At 30.2% G+C, this 20,408-nt stretch overlaps 1 protein-coding gene across 1 annotated transcript; it reads right to left on the bottom strand.

The window, feature by feature from the left end:
- Nucleotides 1-11,327: 11,327 nt before the first annotated feature.
- LOC108489142 (mediator of RNA polymerase II transcription subunit 15a) lies at nucleotides 11,328-16,755 on the bottom strand. The gene is made up of 5 exons (XM_017793446.2): nucleotides 16,535-16,755; nucleotides 13,326-13,444; nucleotides 12,370-12,496; nucleotides 11,960-12,062; nucleotides 11,328-11,545 (listed from the first exon to the last, which is right to left on the bottom strand). Exons 2-5 carry the CDS (start codon nucleotides 13,436-13,438, stop codon nucleotides 11,328-11,330), a joined length of 561 nt encoding a protein of 186 aa, XP_017648935.1. The 5' UTR covers nucleotides 13,439-13,444; nucleotides 16,535-16,755.
- Nucleotides 16,756-20,408: the final 3,653 nt, after the last annotated feature.

Raw genomic sequence — 20,408 nt, 5'->3', positions numbered from 1 at the left:
TTGATTTTAGTCTCTAAGTGAGAGAATATGTTGGTGAGGTGGTCGTTAGTGTTTTAATAATTAGTATGGTTTTCATCACGATTTGCATTGTGCCAATTAATTTTTTAGACCAAATTATAGAGTAAAATTTTACAGATTAAAATATACTCTAAGTCTCTATATTTTCCGTTCATTTTATATTTAATCTCAATATATTTTTGGGAATTTATTCTCTTTATTTTTTGGGTTTAAAAATCTAGATTCAATTGTTCATAACATTAAAAAATTTTGTTAAATTCGATGGTGTGACATGTTGAAACTAGAAAGAAATATTCATTTGTTGCCCATGTTACAAAAAATTACAATCTAATAAACTTGAATTTAACAGAGAATTTTAACAGTGTTGGCAATTCTTAAAAATTACTTAAATATTTTAATCAGAATAAGATATTTAGACTAACTAATGACATTAAAAAGTAGGGTGCCAAATTATGTCAAAATTAAAGTATAAACATTAAATTTCAAGTTTGAGCATAATATAGGAACCAAAACTAAAATTTTACCATAATTATATAATCTTGATAAAGAAGTAAAAGGTTGTGTATTTTGACATTATGTCAACATTTTGAATGGAGTATTTAAATTAGCTATGATATTTGAAGTAATAAATTATGTCAAAAATTAAGTATAAAATTAAATTTAAAAATCAAGCATATTATAAGGACTAAAACTGAAATTAAACTATTCTTTTAAAATCTCGTACAAAGAAAACTCTACTTGTTTATTCGGACAAGTGAAAATAGATTTATTTGCAGAATAGAAGGATTTGGACATTAGTTTATATATAGTATATATATCCTCTTATCCCTCAATTTTAAGAAAAGTCACATATAGACTGACTTGAGATCTAATTACTAAGCAAATTAAATAAAAAAAATAAGTACGTCATTGTTATTATTTATTTATGTATTTTTATTTAATTTATTCATTTTCTGCTTTAATTACAAAATATTTAATATTTAATATTTAATATTTTTATCAATTATTTATTAATCTAGAGATGAATCTATTAAATTATATACTTTAATTTAGAATGTTGTAATCTAAAAGAAATTGACTAAAATATAAGAGTAAAAACATTAAAGGAAAAAATAATTTATCTCAATGTTAATATATATATAATTAAATTTAAATTTAAATTTGAATATTTAACATGTTTTTACATAAAAATATTAAAATGTAAAAATAAAAAATAAAACATGTTGATAACAATTTTATACAATTACAGCTAATGAAGTCTTAGTTTAATGACAAGGTTAAAGCTCTAGAAAATTAAAGATCTTAAATTTGAAAGTCTCCCTATGTAAATCATGTGTGAGTTTTTAGTTCATATTTATTCCGGTTTATGTCTCACCCAATATAGACCTTGTATAGATTTATTTTGGCCTAGATATTCTGGTTATCAATCTAATCGAGCTTTATAATGATTAATTATGGTTTTAATTATTCAAATGCATTCTTTGTAATTGCAACTGGGACTACGCTCATAACTTCCAAAAAAAACTTGCATATATTAACTTAGTACTGGGGCAATTAGGCTAGTTGGGTTGATTTTGAATTTTAAAAACTTTCAAACATTTCAAGTTCAAATCATTTTAGGTTCAGGTCATTCAAGTTTATCAATTAAGCTTTTGGGTCAATCATTGGCCTGCCACTAATCGTAATGGCAGTTTAGGTAAACTTTGACACTTAACAAGTTTGTTTTCTTGATATTTTAGTATCTTTTATTGCATATTCGATTTTCTTAGTTTAGAGTTAAATTATTGCAAAATAAGTATTTTTACGCAATATTTTGAGTTAGTTGATCCATTGGGTCAATACCGGCCTTAACGTAGTTTTAATGCTTTAATTGAGTGTGCAAAACACCTATTTTTAGGCCCAAAAGCATCAAGAACGATAGCCGAGTTGCAAAACTAGCTTCCGGGGTCGCAACACAATTGAGCCAATTCAAGAATTTACATTCGAAGTTGTGTGTCGCGACACAGGTCTAACGGAGGGAAAAAATTCATTAAGGGTATTTTCGTCCACACAACCCATATTTAATGTGATTAAGGCTTGTATTTGACCTAAATTGAGCTGCTAACTTTGCCTGTGTACAGTTAAACATAGGTTAAGCTTTTGGCCAAGCCATTTTAGGGTTTAGTTAGTAGATTTAGGATTTTAATTTAGTTTTATTTTCTTGTTCTTCCACTTGGATTTGATTTGAATCCAAGTCTTCATTGTTAAGTATTTTCATAATTTTCTTTTACGTTTCTCTTGGAAATGATGATATCTTAACAATTGTTAAAGGATTTCGCGGATCCAAGCACATCCAGTTTATCAAAAGGATCAAATTCTATCCTTCTCTCGTTTTAATTTATTTTGTTTGTTTTGCATGATTAATTTAATTCTGATGAAGATGGTAATTGAATCGATAAGTGGCTAAGTCCTTTAAGGAGATTAACGAGTGGATGTGGTAGTGATTAACGAAAGAATGAGGTTTCCCATACAAATTAGTTGGTATAAATTTACGTGTGATTAAACCCTACAACACTAGGAAGTAATTTAGGTTAAACAAGATCAAAAGATAAGTTTACCAAGTAAATCGTAATTTATCATAGTCAAGAAAGGGAGGTTGAAAGATAAGTGAGTATTGGTCGATTAATTAATTAGTAGAGGCCGAAAGATAATACTGGTTAGTTAATAATTAATTCACTAAAACAAACCCTAGTTTTGATGTTAATTACAACCGCGAGTTAATCTTTTGTCCGTTAATTAAGACTTTCTTTGTTGATTTATTTCTATCTAATTATTTTATTTTATTTCATAATATAAATTTTAATGTTTTTATTTGTTGTAATATGATTTTTGGTGATTATTGTTTAGACCTATTATTGTAAAAGTAATTTTAAATTTAATCCATCCTCTCTTGGGTACGATCCTCGGAAGGTTTATCGGTGTTCCATTGTAACACTTCTATATTATAATTTAACTCTTATTCTTGTGAATACCGCTATTTAATTCCTTATCTCTTGTTGTAGTATTTTATGTCCAAACATTCGCACGTTTGGCGATGGTCAATCATTTTGAGTTCTTTGGATTTGACACATGGTTTTAGGTCATTTTTGGATATTCGGTTGGTCATCTCGAGTACTAGGCATTTCAAATTTGTATGACCATTTCCTAGTTCTAGTCATTTCTAAGCATTTCAATTAAGTGAATTGGGTTGGTTTTGAATTTTAAAAACTTTCAAACATTTTGAGTTCGAATAATTTTAGGTTCAGGTAATTCATGTTTATCAACTGAGTTTTTGGGTCAATCATTTTGAATTCTTTGGGTTTGACTGTAGCATCCTATACCCAACCTAATCGTCAAGTCCAAGGTACAATATGCCACATTCGTTGTCAGAGCAACTACGAACCAAATAAATACAATTCAAGCCATTTAACAATCAAATAAGACACTATAAGCAAATAATGTGATAAATAAACATTCTCGGGTCTTATATCAGCTTACGAAAGCTTTAATGTTAACCTAAGGTCGAGTTAGGACTAAATTGAAAATTTTCAAAACATGTCAAGTGGGTATCGTGATATCCTAGGCTTTGTATCGTGATACTAAAAACAATAGCCAAACTTCAAATTTAATCATGTGGGTATCGCGATATCCAAGGTTCGATGTCGCTATTTCGAAGACAAGAGTCAAGTTTCCTAACCTGAGGACCAAATGCAAGGTTTTCAAAATGATATAGAACTAGTATCGCGATATCCAGGGTGCAGTTACATGATATCGGGACAGTTCACTAAGTCTTACATTTGGAAAAATGTACATTTTTTTTATACCTATTTCAAAGTTCTATTTCAACCATTCAAGATACATCAAAATACCATATTCAATTAATCCAAAACATACCTAAAACTATACCAAACAAGTCATTTAAATAACCATTCCATATCATATAGAACATATAGCAAAGGATTCAAAGACATACCAAAATTATATAGCCATGACATGTATCATACTCAAATTAATATATATATATATATGTATATATTACTTAACAAACATATATCATTTTTAAATATCAAAACCAACATGACTTAACCTATTAGGTACATGTTAATTAATAATAAAAGCCAAAAATGAACAAACACTACTGATTCTGGGATCGTTGATTGAATGCTGAAGTTGATGCTCAAGAATCACGAATAAAGCCTGACTTGTGCATGGAAAACAAACTGTACGCTAAGCAAATCACTCAATGGTAAATCTATGATTCAAAACATTTATAGTAAAATATGGGCATAAGTGCAAAAAATACCCTCAACGTTTGGGGATTTTTGGTTTTGTGCCTTTGACCTTTTTATTATTGACACCCTCAATGTTACGATTTTTTCAGAAATCATTGAATGCTGAAGTTGATGCTCAAGAATCACGAATAAAGCCTGACTTGTGCATGGAAAACAAACTGTACGCTAAGCAAATCACTCAATGGTAAATCTATGATTCAAAACATTTATAGTAAAATATGGGCATAAGTGCAAAAAAATACCCTCAACGTTTGGGGATTTTTGGTTTTGTGCCTTTGACCTTTTTATTATTGACACCCTCAATGTTACGATTTTTTCAGAAATCAATCCAATTTTAACAGTAAACATGAGTTGACCGTCAATCAAATGGCAAGTCAACGAAATAGCCTATGTGGCATGCCACATAAGCATAATGTCATAGATAACGTCATCAAAACAATTTTTTTTCATTTTTCCATCTTCTTTCTTCTTATCTCTTTCTCTCTTCCCTTTTAAAACATTTTTTTTTCAATGCTTTCCCAGATTTTCTCTCTTTCCAAACACATCTTTAGTTTTTTCTCTTTTTTCTAGACTTTCTCAACACCTCCATGAGTTAGTAGTTTTTTCTAATCAACACATCTTTGTTAATGAAATGGCTTATAAAAAACATCCAAAAGAGCATGCAAACTAATAAATTCCATTTTCTTCAATTTTCTTACCATTTTCTTTAGTTTTCTCACCAACCAAACAGAATAAAACAAAAAGAAGCTAACTTTATAGTGTTTTAACAAAAACCCAGCAAATCTTACGTCCCATTTTATACTAATTTAGCTAGATCTACCAACTTTAACCTCTAAATTCAGCATTGAGAAAATCTGGGAAAGTATTGAGAAAAAAAAATGTGAGCATGATTCGGAATTGTTGGAACACATACTTTTTTTCTCAATTTGAAGTTCAACTATAGAACAAGACGAGAAGACTTATCTAGTTTTAAGAAATGTTGGGGATGATGTTGCGAACCTTCTCCCTATGTTTGTCTCTATTGATTTGAAAGAGCTTGTTTGGTTTGTGCAACTGGCCTCTATGGAAGGCTAAAAACTGTTCTATTTTTTAGAACATTCCTAGGAGTTTTTTTTAGTTGTGTGAACAGGGTTCTCTCTACCTCTTTCTAGGGTTGGAAGTGACGGCAAATATTCACTAAATTGGAAAAAATCTCCTTCACCTTTGATCGAAGCTTAATTGTGATGCATAATTTGATATTGCAATGATTTGTAGGGACTCTAATGGTGATAACGCCCTTACACCTCTGCTGAAACCATTACAGTTCGTCAACTCTGCTCCTTGGAAAGTCAGAGAGGTTGGTCTCATGTTATTGTGAAGTCTTAATTGCCTGCAGCATATCCAAAGATTAAAGAAGTTAGTTTCTTGTAAAGATTGGAGAATATTAGGATCTTGTTATAATATTGTGTTTTCTTGGTTAGCTGGTTTGACAGGGTAGATAATCTAAATCATGTTTTCTTTGTTATAAGATTTTAATATTGTGTTTTCTTAGTTAGTCACATGTTTCTTAATTCTGAATCATGTTCCTAAATAAGATAATCCAGATTTGGGTGTTTGGAAAGAGAGAAAATATGGGAAAGCATTGAGAAAAAAAATGTTTTAGAAGGGAAGAGAAAAAAAGAAATGAGATGGAAAAAAATGAAAAAAATTTGTTTTGATGACATCATATATGACATCGTGTTTATGTGGCATGCCACATAAGCTATTTCGTTGACCTGTCGTTTAACTGACGGTCAACTCACGTTTACTATTAAAATTGGACTAATTTTTGAAAAAATCGTAACATTAAGGGTGTCTATAAAAAAAAGGTCAATGGCACAAAACCAAAACCCCCCAAACGTTGAGGGTATTTTTTACGATTATGCCTAAATTATGCAATGCATATATTCAATAGTTAATTCGATCTCCTATCATTTTATACCAATTACTTTCCATATCATGTATTCATATTAGTACCAATCTTAAAATCTATCCATTATATATTACAAATTTACTTAACTTGTTTAAATTCATTTCATGTTTAATTCATCACATAAGCACACAAATTTTACCAATTTTCATTTACCAATAAGACAATGGATACTTAACATCAATATCTTTTTATTATCAATACTCATGCATAGCTCTTAACAAATTTCGAGCTTGATGACTCTTTTAATCACAACCGACCCCTTCAGGGCTCGTATTCATTCATATTACAAATACAATTTATATTACACTTTATTCTCCACATTTCCCAATTAGTTTATTCATTTATAACTCTACTGACCAATAAAGACTCAGAACAGATACACGTATCTGTCACCCCAGGTTGTCCGGCAATGATGTCACTATAACAATATATAATACCACCATAAATTTCCCAACAACAATGGTTTTCTCAACTCAATTAATCTGTCACTTCGGGTTGTCTGATAACAATGACTCAAAGCATAATATCTACCACTTCGGATTTCCCAAAAACGATGGTTTTACTTAGTACTTTGACCCTATGGCATGTCAACTGTATCTGACTCGGTCCGAACAACTAATAAGGTACTTCATTTTCAATTCGTTATGTATAGTTCAATTTACAATTCGCTAATCATAGATCAATTGACATATCACAATTCCATAACTTATAGAGCATGTTTCAACACAATTCTATGTTAATTAACAAATATCATGTAACACCTCCAACCCGTATCCCTTACCGGAACCGGGTTACAGAGCATTACTGGAATGTACATGCTGTCCCTTATTCGAGCCCTCGAGGCCCAAAATACGCGTTAGAAACAAGTCGGGACTAATTTGAAAACTCAGAGAATTTTTCGAGAATATTAAAAATTTTCAAAGCTGCAGGGTTCCCACTGCCATATGGCCAGAATGTGCCTTAAATATCAAATTTACCATTCCCTGCAAGCTTGGACATTAAGCAATTCAAAAATCATTCGTTTAACCAGTTTAAAACACAATCAAACACATTCAAAACATATCAAAATAATCATCCTAGGTGCTTAACCAATGTAACCTCATTGGTACCACATTTTTATCATCAATTTATATTATCAAAACATCATTCAAATTCAAATTATAAACATACCTAATTTAATCCATTTTACCTAGTTTATGAATATTTAAACATCAATTTAACATGCCATAATAACTTCAAAAAACAAACACATGTTTATATGTATATACCAAACCAATATTAAATTTATAACTTCATTTACATTTAATCCACAAAATAACTATTATTTAGACATCCTATGTACATGCCGACACAAAAGATAGGCATCATTACATTTGAGTTCGGGATCGTTGTCGGATGCTAAATTGGAGATCAAAATTAAGTACCTAACCTGCACACGGAAAATAAAACCGTACGCTGAGTAAAACTCGGAGGTATTTCTATAATCCGAATATTTAAAGATAAGTAATTACAAATATTCAATTGAAATATAAACATGTATTAATATTTAAATATTACAACAACCATATCATATTCATTTGTTTCACAAATATCTCAATTCTCATACTCGCTATATAAATAGTTTTTCACAATTCATTTCACATTTCGTTATACAATTGCATTATCCATTTCATATTCATTTCATGAGTATATAACTCATATATTCCATATATTTGCAACATATTTCACAATCTATTTTCAATTCACTATTTCACTTACATTTCTCATACCATGCCATTTCAATATCAATTATAAAACTTTATTATTCATTTACCCTTATTAACATAACTTGGACTCGGACGGATACACGGATCCAACCAAACACACTAGTTTAGCACCTAGTGCCTCATCGGATAATTCGAAGTAATAAATTGACATCCAGTGTCTCATCGACTTGAAGTCGAAGAAATCCTTGAACTCTTTCAATCCTATGGCATGCCATTTATATCCGGCTCAGCCCGATACAGTTAATAAGGTTTAATTTCACAATTCAAAAACAACCAATATCCAATATCAATTTTTCATATAATCACATATATATATAAATTCAATTCAATATCAAAATGTCAAATATTCACCTCAATCACTTACCATAAACATTTAATAAAAATACAACAATTAATAATTAGATTTGAATAGAAATACAAACCAGAAATTCCGAACTATTCCTCGTCGACTTTATCTTTCCCCTTTTTAGTCGAGGGTTCCGGTACAACGTTGGCTACGGAATTAAAACAATTAGAATTCTTCAATACAATACAATTCAATTTCATATTGTATATTTCAATTTTTGCTCAATATTTGTCTAATTTTCAATTTCGTCCTTAAACCGAGACTAACTTTATTTCTTTACAATTAATCCTATATTTTCACACAAATTCCACTTTAAACTAAATTTAACTCACTATTTTCACTTAAATCCCTAAATTTTGAATTTTCACAATTTAGTAGCTATTACTCAAAATTTACAATTTATTCTATAATTCAATCTTTTTCATTTCTAACTTAAAATCTATCAATTTAATCCCTAATACTAAAATTATTCAACAACAACAACACTTAAAAACTCTATAATTTCTAAAATTTTGACATAGGTATGACATTATTTAACACTGAAATTTCAAAAACATAAGAATTAGAAGAAAAATAAACTAAATTAACTAACCAATTAAACTTTGAACAATTGAAACCCTAAGGCCTTCGTCACCTTCTTTCTCTTTTTCTTTTTTTCGTCTCCTTCTTTCTCTTTTTCTTTTTCTTTCTTTCTTTTTTGTTTTCGTTTTTGGCTTGGCTTTCTTTCTTTTCTTTATTTATTTATTTATTCATTTATTACTTTTGTTTTATATGATATAGATAAATACTTAAGGTTTTATATTATAATATGTAAATAAACTTACACGTTTTTTTAATCTTTTGTGACCTCATTTAATGCCAATGGCATAATTGCTTATTTAATCCCTTTAATTATTGTTAATCTATAATTCAACTTTCACCCTATATGTAATTTAGTCCTTATACCTAATTACTCTTAATTCATGCAAATTCACCTAACCAAAACATTATTAACCACACAACTAAACTTCGTAAATATTTCTAATAAATATTTACGAGTCTGATTTACGAAAATGTAGTCTTAGAAATACATTTTTTAACACTCGTGACTATCAGGTCGTTACATATCAAGTAAATTTTAAGCTTCGTACTTTATTTAGTTTAGTCCCTATCTCGAAAATCAATCTCAAATATACCAAATCAACCCAAATAGTCATCAATGACTTACCTCAACAATGTATGATGTGAAATGACATGAAAACGCAATAATTAAATAAGTCTTGAATCATAGAAATGCAAATAGAAAATTCCAAGCTGTTTGCCGACAACTTTGGATTTTCTTTTCCCTCTCGACGATCCAGTTCAATGTTACCTATGGATTAGCATAAACATACAAAGCTATCAGTATTCAGCTAATTCACAATCAATTATCAATTTAAGCAAAATTTACATTTTATTCAATTTAGTCCCTAAAACTAATATTAATATAACTTTCAATTTAAACTCCCAATTAAAATCTGATTTCACTACTACTCATTAAGTACCTCATATTTCTTATTTATACAACCAATTTTACAATTTATTTGATTTAGTCCATAATGTACAAAACTATCAATTAAGTTTTACAATTTAGTCCTTTTTCATATCTAAGCTTAAAACCTATCAATTTAACACCTAAAACTTTTAATTCTCAACAATGGCATCTTTCAAAACTTTAATAGTTTTACAATTTGATACATGGTTCAGCTAGATTAAGCTCTCATGATCTCAAAAACATAAAAATTACTAGAAAAAGAGTAAATTACACTAACTAATTACTGATTGAAAGCTCTGAAACCCCTATCAATGGCATCTTCTTCTTGCTTATACCTTTGGTTCAGTTGAAAGAGATGTGAATCCTCTCTCTTTCCACTGATTTTCGCTTTATATACATGGATTAACCTTATAATTAATTTTAATTAATTATGTTTTACTTTTAATTAATCATAATTTTGCCCATTAAGCTTAATGACTTCTTACCGTCTACTAAGTCTAAATTAAATAGGGTCTAATTGCTATTTTGGACCTTTGATTAATTGCATTTAAACCTTCAATCTATTTTCTAATTAAAATCAATAGCGATTGAACATTACGATTTAATCCTTAAACCTTAGTTAAGCCTTAATCCAACTAAATTAGTTATCAAAATTCAATTCACCTATATAATAACTTTGTAAATATTTTTATTTAATATTTACGTGCTCGATTTACAGAAACAGAATCCCAAAACCATTTTTTTCGACACAACAAAAAACCGGATCATTACATTGACACTCGGTTTTAGGTCACTTTTGGATATTTGTTTAATCATTTCAAGCACTTTCAGGTTTAAGTTAGATGAGTTCATGTTAGCTTTTATGATCATATCAAATAAAAATAGATTAAAATTCGAGTTAATTAGATCAATTTTTGGGTTTAGATTAGAATTTACAAATATAATTCGAACACACTAAAATTCGGATGAAACCCATTTGAAACCCACCTCAAACCCTTTGAAATGGATTGAAGCAAATGAAAAACCCAATTCATAAAACTAAGTTTCAAACCCTTTTGAAACATTAAATTCTAAATCTTGTTTCAAACCCGAACTCGTAAAATCCTTGTTCGAAACCCTTAAATACCTTAATCACTGTTCAAAATCCTAAATTTTAAAATTGTTTTTGAGAACCCTAAATCCCCAAATATTGATGGAAACTCCAAATTCCAACTTGTTCCCAAAATTTATTTCAAACTCTCAAATTCAATTTTAAAACATCAAATCTCAAATCCCAATTTAAAACCCTAATTAAAATTGAATTACCAAATCCGATTAGAAACCTAAAGTAGTAATGTAGAATTATTCCAAGGCATGAGCACGATAAAGCCAAAGTAGTAAATATCGTCCTACAAAGACTTATCTTAAGGCTATTAATTACTACCTATTCATGTTGTTCTACAACATCAGGTACAGGATTCAGGGTTAGACCAGAGACGTCAGGCATTCCAGATTGTAAACCAGCAGAACTTTGAACTCCAGCAGACGCCATGTTATTCGGGACACTCTGGGGTAACAGTTGTGCTTGAGATTGATTACTTTGTAAAGAAATAGGAATTGGTTGCCCTTGACTGTGAACTTGGTTCTGCATGCCCTGAGAACCTACCCAAGAAATTTATATTCAGAAAGAGAAGTTAGAGAAGAACCCACCAGAACAAAATTGAGAAACATTTAGAACAAGATGAACAACAAAATACCAAAACAATAACTATTTCATTCAAAAAGAAACTAGAATTAGAACATGCAGGGAAATTGAATAATACAACGAGGAAGAACAAGAATCATGAAAAACTTATTCCTAGCACATACAAAGATGCATGCAGCACTAAAAAACAACTGCTACCCTTCAAGAGGGGGACAACAATGATAAAATATAGGGAATTTTCATTCAAATAGCTTTTGACAGCAAATATGCAGATGTTGTAAGTTAGACAGCTCTGCATGTAAAAGAACAGAAAAGATAACTACATGGAAAATCTACATGCATGAAAGCAAAATGCTGTTTTTTGCTAGTACCTGGATCAGGCGGTATGCTTTTATTCCCTGTCTTGGGTACAGTACTCTGAGACCTGTTCTCCATTGTAAGCATCTTCAAAGATATTCTCTTTAGGTAGTCAGACTGAATGCAGACAACAACATTGAGGTTAATTTATTATTCAAAAACAAGGTAAGGTTTTCAAATATGTTATATTAACCACACCTAATATTGAGTTTGCATTTAGCATCTTTTTTTTTCCCCTCTCTTCTCTCTCTTCCTCGCTAGATTTCTATCTATATCTACTTCAAACATAGTTTACTAGGTAAGGAGTCGCAATGTGTACATATCTATGCAAATTTATAGAAAAAAAAAAAAAGATACACACGCAAAAAATATAGGTAAACAACAAGTCCAAGCATGTTAAAGAATGCTACTTTTTTATGATTACCTGGCTGGTTGCTGCAGTAAAAATCTTTTCCTCAAACCTTACAGCTATTTTCCTGAGTTCATTTAAACCCTCTTGATTTAAACCCTCTTGACCAGAAAATGGAAGGTGCCTCTTCAGTGTATCCATTCTACGTACATAGGGCATTGCATGAGTTATGATCACACAAATATGATACATGAGAGAAGCTTCAAATGCTACATAAATGAATGTTACGGACCAAGTTGTCAGGTTTGTAAAGCAACACAAAAATCAAATGAAAAATAACCAGGATATAATATAAGAACCACAAAATTCTCCTTCCTAACTTTCTTAGGGCGGTCACATTTAAATATCATGAAGCCACAACATTGGATTTAACAAAGTTCACCCAAAATAAACTATGACTATCATGGCCTTCATATATCAGTTACATTCAGATAGACCACAACCATAATTGCCATTGTTCGGATCACAATGTAGAAAGGCAGCTCTGCTAGTGTCAATTACAGCAATAAGTTATTTAATGAATAGTCATAATTCAGTCAGTAAGAACAAAAGAGAACCACCAATCCATACTCCGCTTGAATGAGATAACAGGTCCCAAGCTTAAAAGGAGCCAAAGATATAAAAGCAAATTGCATCCTTATTCAATCACATAAATTCGTTAAATGATGAATCTGCATATGCATAAAGTTGGACACAATAGCTCAGCCACATGCCCCCATCAGGTTCCAGATATGTGGTCCATATATTTTTTGTACCCAAACTCATGTTAAGACTAAAAGAGCAAGCTTTGGTTCTCAAGCCATGTATTTACAAAACAAAGAAAACACGTTGGAAGAGGAAAAAAGGCGTAATTAATGGGAATGTTTGGTTCATAACAATACTAACTAAGACTACGGACAACATGCCAAATACTCCCAGCAAGTTAAGTATAAGTATACTTCACCGAAAATAGTATCATAAAATTCACTTACACCTTATTGACGATTCTCTGTCGTGAAACTGGCTGCAACTGGGTTCTCCAATCACCTGTGTCCATGGTGGGCTCTCCACTGGGAGGAGTAGACATCCAGTTATTGGTATCCATCAAATTCTAACAACACCAAAATAGAACAGTCACAGAACTTCCAGATTAATTGTTTTGTCATAAATTATAGATCACGAAAAAGAAAAAGTAGTAAGTTTGGAAACAAATCACTCCTCAAGTATGCAAAAACATCTGACAAGGTTATGTAGAATAAACACTTTCCCATTTACAGTTTCCATCTCTTGATAAGAAACTCAGGGTAAAACACATGGTTATAAAATGTCAATTTATATTTCCCCGTAGATACCAAAAAGCATAAATTTAAACATAAGAGCAGGATTTGTATTTGGTAACGTTACAACATAATTTGGACATGATAAAGCTTTTGCAGCATCACTTTTAGCTCTAACAAAATGACAGTACGCCTTACTAGACAATCACAGACACCCTACAATTGAACATAAATCTTTCACTGTTAAGGTTCCTCAGTTTTGTGTGTGTGTGTCTAGGCCATTGGTTGCAGAAAGAAGACACTAACTCCCTAAAACACCACTACTTCCACAACAAAATTAGCACATCACCGGCAAGCATATCTAATATTCAACTGATGCTATTAAGTAAAGAATTAATGGTTAGTTGGCTTCCGAGAATGCTACCGAGGCTCAGGGTTATGAAAAAGTTCAGTAATCTTGAACAAAACCAACTGACATCTTTCCCACTGAAATCAACGCCCTCAATTAGAACTTTATCGTGTATTATTAAACGAAAAGAAGAAAATTACAATGATCAACAAAATTAATAGATCACGTTTGGTTCACTGTAATGGAATAGGGCTGTAATTGAATAGAGCTGTAATGGAATAGAGCTGTAATGGAATAAAACTGTAATAAGTAATTCAACTGTTTGGTTGAATGGAATGATGTTGTAATAGTATAAGGAAAAAAACTAAAATGACCAGAATACCCTTAGCAGAATTTTTGTTAAGGGAGATGAATATTGTTATTGTTATTAAATTTTAATAAGATTATTATTGAAAATAATTTAATAAAAATAATAAATAGTTTAACCATATTTTAACATAATTATTATTAAATATAATTTAATAAAAATATAATTTAATAACATTCATTATATAACTATTATTATATGAATTAAAAAATCAAAATATATAACACTATAAAAAAATATATAATCTGCTTTATTATTTTTAAACTTCAATACATATTTAGGCTCGTTTGTTTCCTAGTAAAATATTTTCCGGAAAATAATTTATGGAAAATGATTTACTTTTCTAGAAATGATTTACTTTTTCGGTGTTTGGATGAATTTATGTAAAATATTTTCCGTTATTTGGTAGATTTCCTGAAAATATTTTATAAAAAGCGTTTTAAATTAAACAAATATATATATCTAAGAATTTATTATCTTTTCATTGTTTATTTGAGTTTATTATATATATACATTAATAAATTTTACATATATTGCAATGTTTTATTTATGGGTAAACTACAAAAATAGTCACTTTTGTTTGCCTCGGGTTACATTTTAGTCACTTATATTTGAAATGTTACGTTTTAGTCATTTATGTTATTATTATCTCCCTAATGATAATCCTACGTGGTAGTCCAACTAGATTTTAAGTGACAACTAGATCTTTAAGTATATCTGTTAATACATACTTCATCAGGGTAAATTATACAATTTTCTGTTAATACATACTTTACCCGGGTAAATTATACAGTTTTCTATTAATACATACTTCATCCTGATAAATTATACAGTTTTCTGTTAATACATACTTTACCCGGGTAAATTATACAGTTTTCTATTAATACATACTTTACCCGGGTAAATTATACAGTTTTCTATTAATATACACTTCATCCTGATAAATTATACAGTTTTCTATTAATGTGCTTGTGAAGAAAAATACAGAACAACATTTCATAGATATGTTTCCATCTATTTCCAGATTACTATAGCAAGAGAGTAAGTCAAGTCTGAGTTATTGTGCTTAGTAGAAATAATAGAATGCAATGAGGCTACAAAAGCAAGAACCAGAAATTACAAGCAAATATAGTAATCAGGAGGAACAACAAGCAGTAAGTAATTAAGCCAAGTGGCCTATCAACCTGCAACCACTGGTATAGGGTTTAGACAAAGCAAATCAAGCAACATAGAGATAGATTGGTTCAGTGCGGAATAGCATCAACAAAGACCACCAAATGTGAAGATATCCCAAATTTAATCCATATCCTAAACTAGGTCAACAAAACATAGAACCATAAAAAAGGCACAGATGAACTAAGTATGAACTATAAAACATTAGGGAGGAACCGAAATCAATAAATTAATGAACATCCACTAGCAGTAACAATAAGACAAATAGTTATTTCTCTGCTATAAACAAGAATCATAGAGAAGAAAAGCAAAAAAAAAGAACGAACAGAGCAAACCCTAAACGAAATCATAAACAAGATAGAGGCTATCGAGAAGAACGGAGGAACTGGTGACTTCGGTTGGTGACATGAAAGAGCGGAGGAATGAAAGTGGCGGAGGCAAAGCAAGCAAGAGAGATTTGGGTGAGAGAAGGCTCGGGTTGAAGTAAAAAAAAACGTACCTTTGAGGAGATGAAGATGAAGGGTAGATGGATGGATGCTTGATTTGGAGAAAAGGTTGGAAGAAATCTAGAGCGGAATTTTGGGGAGAAGAAATCAGGCTATTTTGGTCCCAAAATCTGAAAATGTATTCGACGTGTGTGTTGAATAGCAATTTAGTGCCCTCACTCTGAATACCTATTACAGGAGGTGAGGAATATGGTATAATAGCTAAATCGCAGAATCACCTAAGCGGTGAACCAAACGTATGAATCATCAGAAGGCGGAATAAGGCAGGAATGGCATAGCAATTCCATCCAACCAAACATACTGATAGAGATGATAGTTTGCTTTTGGGGTTGCTTTCATTTTCGGGAATCCAAATATTTTTAGATTTTTTTCACAGCAAACATTTTAAATATATATATATATAACGTTAATTGACTGTTGAGATTAAAGACGCAATAAATTCATTCAAACAACTCAAAAAAAAAAACACGGTAAGCTAAGAATTAATGCAACGGAATGATAAAACCTATTAAAAAATTGATATTTTTACCGCAACGAAGAGCTCCCAATTGCAGAAGAGAGATCCGCCTCCAAAATTCCTCAAGGATTTTTCTCAAACACCAAATCCCCAGACTGAACTAAACACACACGTCCGGTTCTCTTTGATTATACAGAAAGAAAATTTTAAGTTTTTTGTTTTGTGCTTCTGAAAGATAATCAGAGGCTTCTTTTATTTTCAGAGAATATGAATAATACAAAAGCTTAACGCTTAAAAAATAAGTATCATTTACACTCCATTTATTTTACTGAAAATCATTATTTATTTATTGATTAATATGTATAAAATATTTTCATTAATAGATTTCTTTAAATTTTATTTTTTATTGTTTAATTAAATTTATTTTTATCTATAATGTTGTATTTTATATTATTTTGTATATATTAAAAATATTATATTAAATTTAGATTCATTACAACGTTATTGTGAGTATTTTATTTAAAAATGTGACATCAACAAAATTGACAAAAAATAAAAGATGTCAACAATTTAACTTAATTTTCAAATTTGAAAAGTAAAAGACTAAATTCTTAAAAATAAAAGTATAAAGATTAAATTACAAATCATGAAGTATGCATAAACTTATGACATATTTTAACCTTTATACTACAAAACATTTATTATTAATATATTTATAATTGTAATAAATATTTATTATTAAAATATTAATATTGAATATTTTCAATAATATGTGAATAATATTATTTAAACTTATTATTTTTAAAATTTATTATTAAAATAAAATTGAAATATTTAATAATTTATTATTTTAATAAATTATATTTACTATATTAATAATTTATTATATTACTAAATATAAATAATTAAATATGTATGTTTAATAATATTGAAAAATATAATATTTTAAATATTTTTAAAATAAAAATAAAATTTATTATCAATATAATAATATTAAGCTTGATTTAAGTTAATTTTTATATAAAATAAAATTATCTCTAAATGAGCTCTTTTTAGGAAAATGACTTACGCTTTTCAAAAGGGTAAGTTATTTTACAAGAAAAATGACTTATTTTACCTTGACCTGTAAGTCATTTTCCGTTGACCAAACTATTTTCTGTGAAACAAACACAGAAAAATGCAGAAAGTATTTTCCGTAAAACCTTTTACATGTAAACAAACGGACCCTTAATGAAAATAATGAAGAAAATCTTGCCAGTGCTTATTTGTTTGTTTTAAATTAATTCTTTGAAAGCAATAATATAAATCATAAATTACATCATCATTTACTCAATTTTGATATCATTATTAAATCAATAATAAAGCAGTCACTTAACTTTCAATTCAATTACTAAATTTTTGAAAAATAACAAATTAGCCAACCCTAACCATTTTCTGTTATAGACGTAATAAAGCTGCCATTGTTCGTTACAGACATAACGGAGCCAGTACTTTATTTTCTACCAACTAAGTCTAACACAAAAGTGTACAACATTTGCAACCATACAGTGCTTTATAAGGAGCTAAATGAATGCTCGACTAAAAACTCTTGTTATACACAAACTTTGCTAGTGGCAAATGCTCCTCCCAACTGCCACTAAAGTCGATTATAAAACCCCTCAACATGTCCTTAAGAATCTAGATGACTCATTCTGACTGCCTATCAAACTGTGGGTGAAAAGTTGTGCTAAATTTCAATCGAGTACCTAAAGCCTTGTGTAGCTTCTTCCAAAATCAAGATGTAAACCGAGGATCTCGATCAGAAGTGATATATACCGGTACTATATGAAGTCTCACAATCTCAGAAATATATAACCTCGCCAACTTCTGCAATGAATAATCAGTACAAACAGACAGAAAATGTGCTAACTTAGTTAGCTTATCCACAATTACCCAGACTGAATTCTTCTTAGTAGGTGTCAAAAGCAACTCGCTAACAAAGTTCATGGTCACACATTCCCACTTCCACTAAGTGATTTGAATAGGCTGTAATAAACCAGAAAGAAATTGATGCTCAATATTAACTTGCTGGCATGTCAAACACTTACTCACAAACTTGACTGCTCATGCTTAAAACTAGGTCTCCAATGTAACACCCTCTAACCCTTATCCGTCTTCGGAACAGGGTTACAGGGCATTACTGGACTATTTATTTCAATTATGAACAATAAACAAGTTAAATAGAAAACACATCATAAATTAATCATATTGTCCATTTTATGGGCCAATATAAGTATTTAAAATGAATCGGGACTTAGTCGGAAACTTAGAGAATTTTTTTGTGAAATTTCAAAATTTTTCCTATGTGCAGGGCTCACACACCCATGTGGTTTAGGGACACACCCGTGTGACTGTAAACATGCCAGTGCTTCAGGCCGTGTCCTACTCCGTGTTACTTTCTAACTTACCTCACACGGCCAAGGCACACGCCAGTGTACTAGTCCGTATGGTCAATTTATTTTTTTTCGAATTTTAGGTGCAGTTTTCACATGATCGGGCACATGCCCGTGTGCTAGGCCGTGTACCTTACATGGCCGAGACACACGCTCATGTCTCTGCCCGTGTGGCAATACCTGAGCATTCTATTTCTAAAATTTTAAGTTGCAGGGGACACACAGCCTAATCACACACCCATGTGTAAGCCGTGTGTCTCACACGGTCTGGTCACACGTGTAACATCCCCTAACCTTAAACTGTCGCCGAAACAAGGTTACGAGGCATTACCAGATAATCAGATAATTTTCGATTAATATTCAAATAATTATTGAACATATTATAATATAATCATAAGTTCATTTAAAACTTTTGCTAATTGACTCTTTTTTTTTTGAGAAAAATTTAATATAACCCTTTATAAATATTTAACCTTCCCCGCAAATTCAAATCGCAACCAATTCAAAACCAATATCACAATTCATACAATTTTATATTTAAATACACCTAAACATAGCTTAACATCAACTCAGTAATTTACTAAGTAAACATTTGCATATATTGTTTAATTAAATAAACTTCATTCATTCTATTTCAACTTGTTCCCAACTATACCAAATATGTTATGATAATTCTATTTCCATTTCATTAAACCAAGTATCAAAAGATCATGTTAGTATTAATTATACCAAATATATCATATAAATTTTCATACCATTTCATTGTTTAAACACCAAAATATCAAATATCATTCTTTACAACAAAAATCATATAGCATTTTAAAGTATTAAAATAACACCTATGTACATGCCATTTTTTCTAAAAGAAGAATACATCACCGAGTTTGCGCTAGAGTCGGGATCGCCTGGATGCTGAACCGAGACTTTGAATACCTATTAACTTGCACACGGAAGCAACCGTACGCTGAGTATTTCATACTCAGTGGTATTACTACAATTCAAATTATAAACATAATAATCATATAAATTAATTCATATAATTTTAATATTTACTAAACCAATTTAAACATAAATTTGTCATTCTCAATATATTCATACCATTTAATTTAGTTATTCATCAATTAAAATCATATATATTCATGTTGAGCCATTATCTAATTCATGAACCATTGGTTCATGCTTTCCATTCTCATACTTACATTCAAATCACATTTTCAATTCATGTTCTATTTTCACATTTCTTTCAATGGCTCAACCAATTCCTTTTATTCGACTTAACTTTTCTTTTAATTATCCCTATTAATAGACTCGGACTTTGGCGGATACATGGATCCAACCAAACACACCAGTTTGGCACCCAGTGCCTCATCGGATAGTTCGAAGCAAAGTTGACACCCAGTGTCTCATCGGCCTAGCTGAAGTAAAGTGGTACCCAGTACCTCATCGAATCTATCCAAAGTAACAGTATGACACCCAGTGTCTCATCGACTCGAGGTCGAAGTATCCCTGAACAC

The sequence above is a fragment of the Gossypium arboreum genome, chromosome 10 (genome assembly GCF_025698485.1).
Source record: "Gossypium arboreum isolate Shixiya-1 chromosome 10, ASM2569848v2, whole genome shotgun sequence".
In the NCBI taxonomy this organism is placed as follows: Eukaryota; Viridiplantae; Streptophyta; class Magnoliopsida; order Malvales; family Malvaceae; genus Gossypium; species Gossypium arboreum.
Note: the sequence above shows the minus strand (reverse complement) of the source record. Positions and strands in the feature narration are given on the sequence as shown.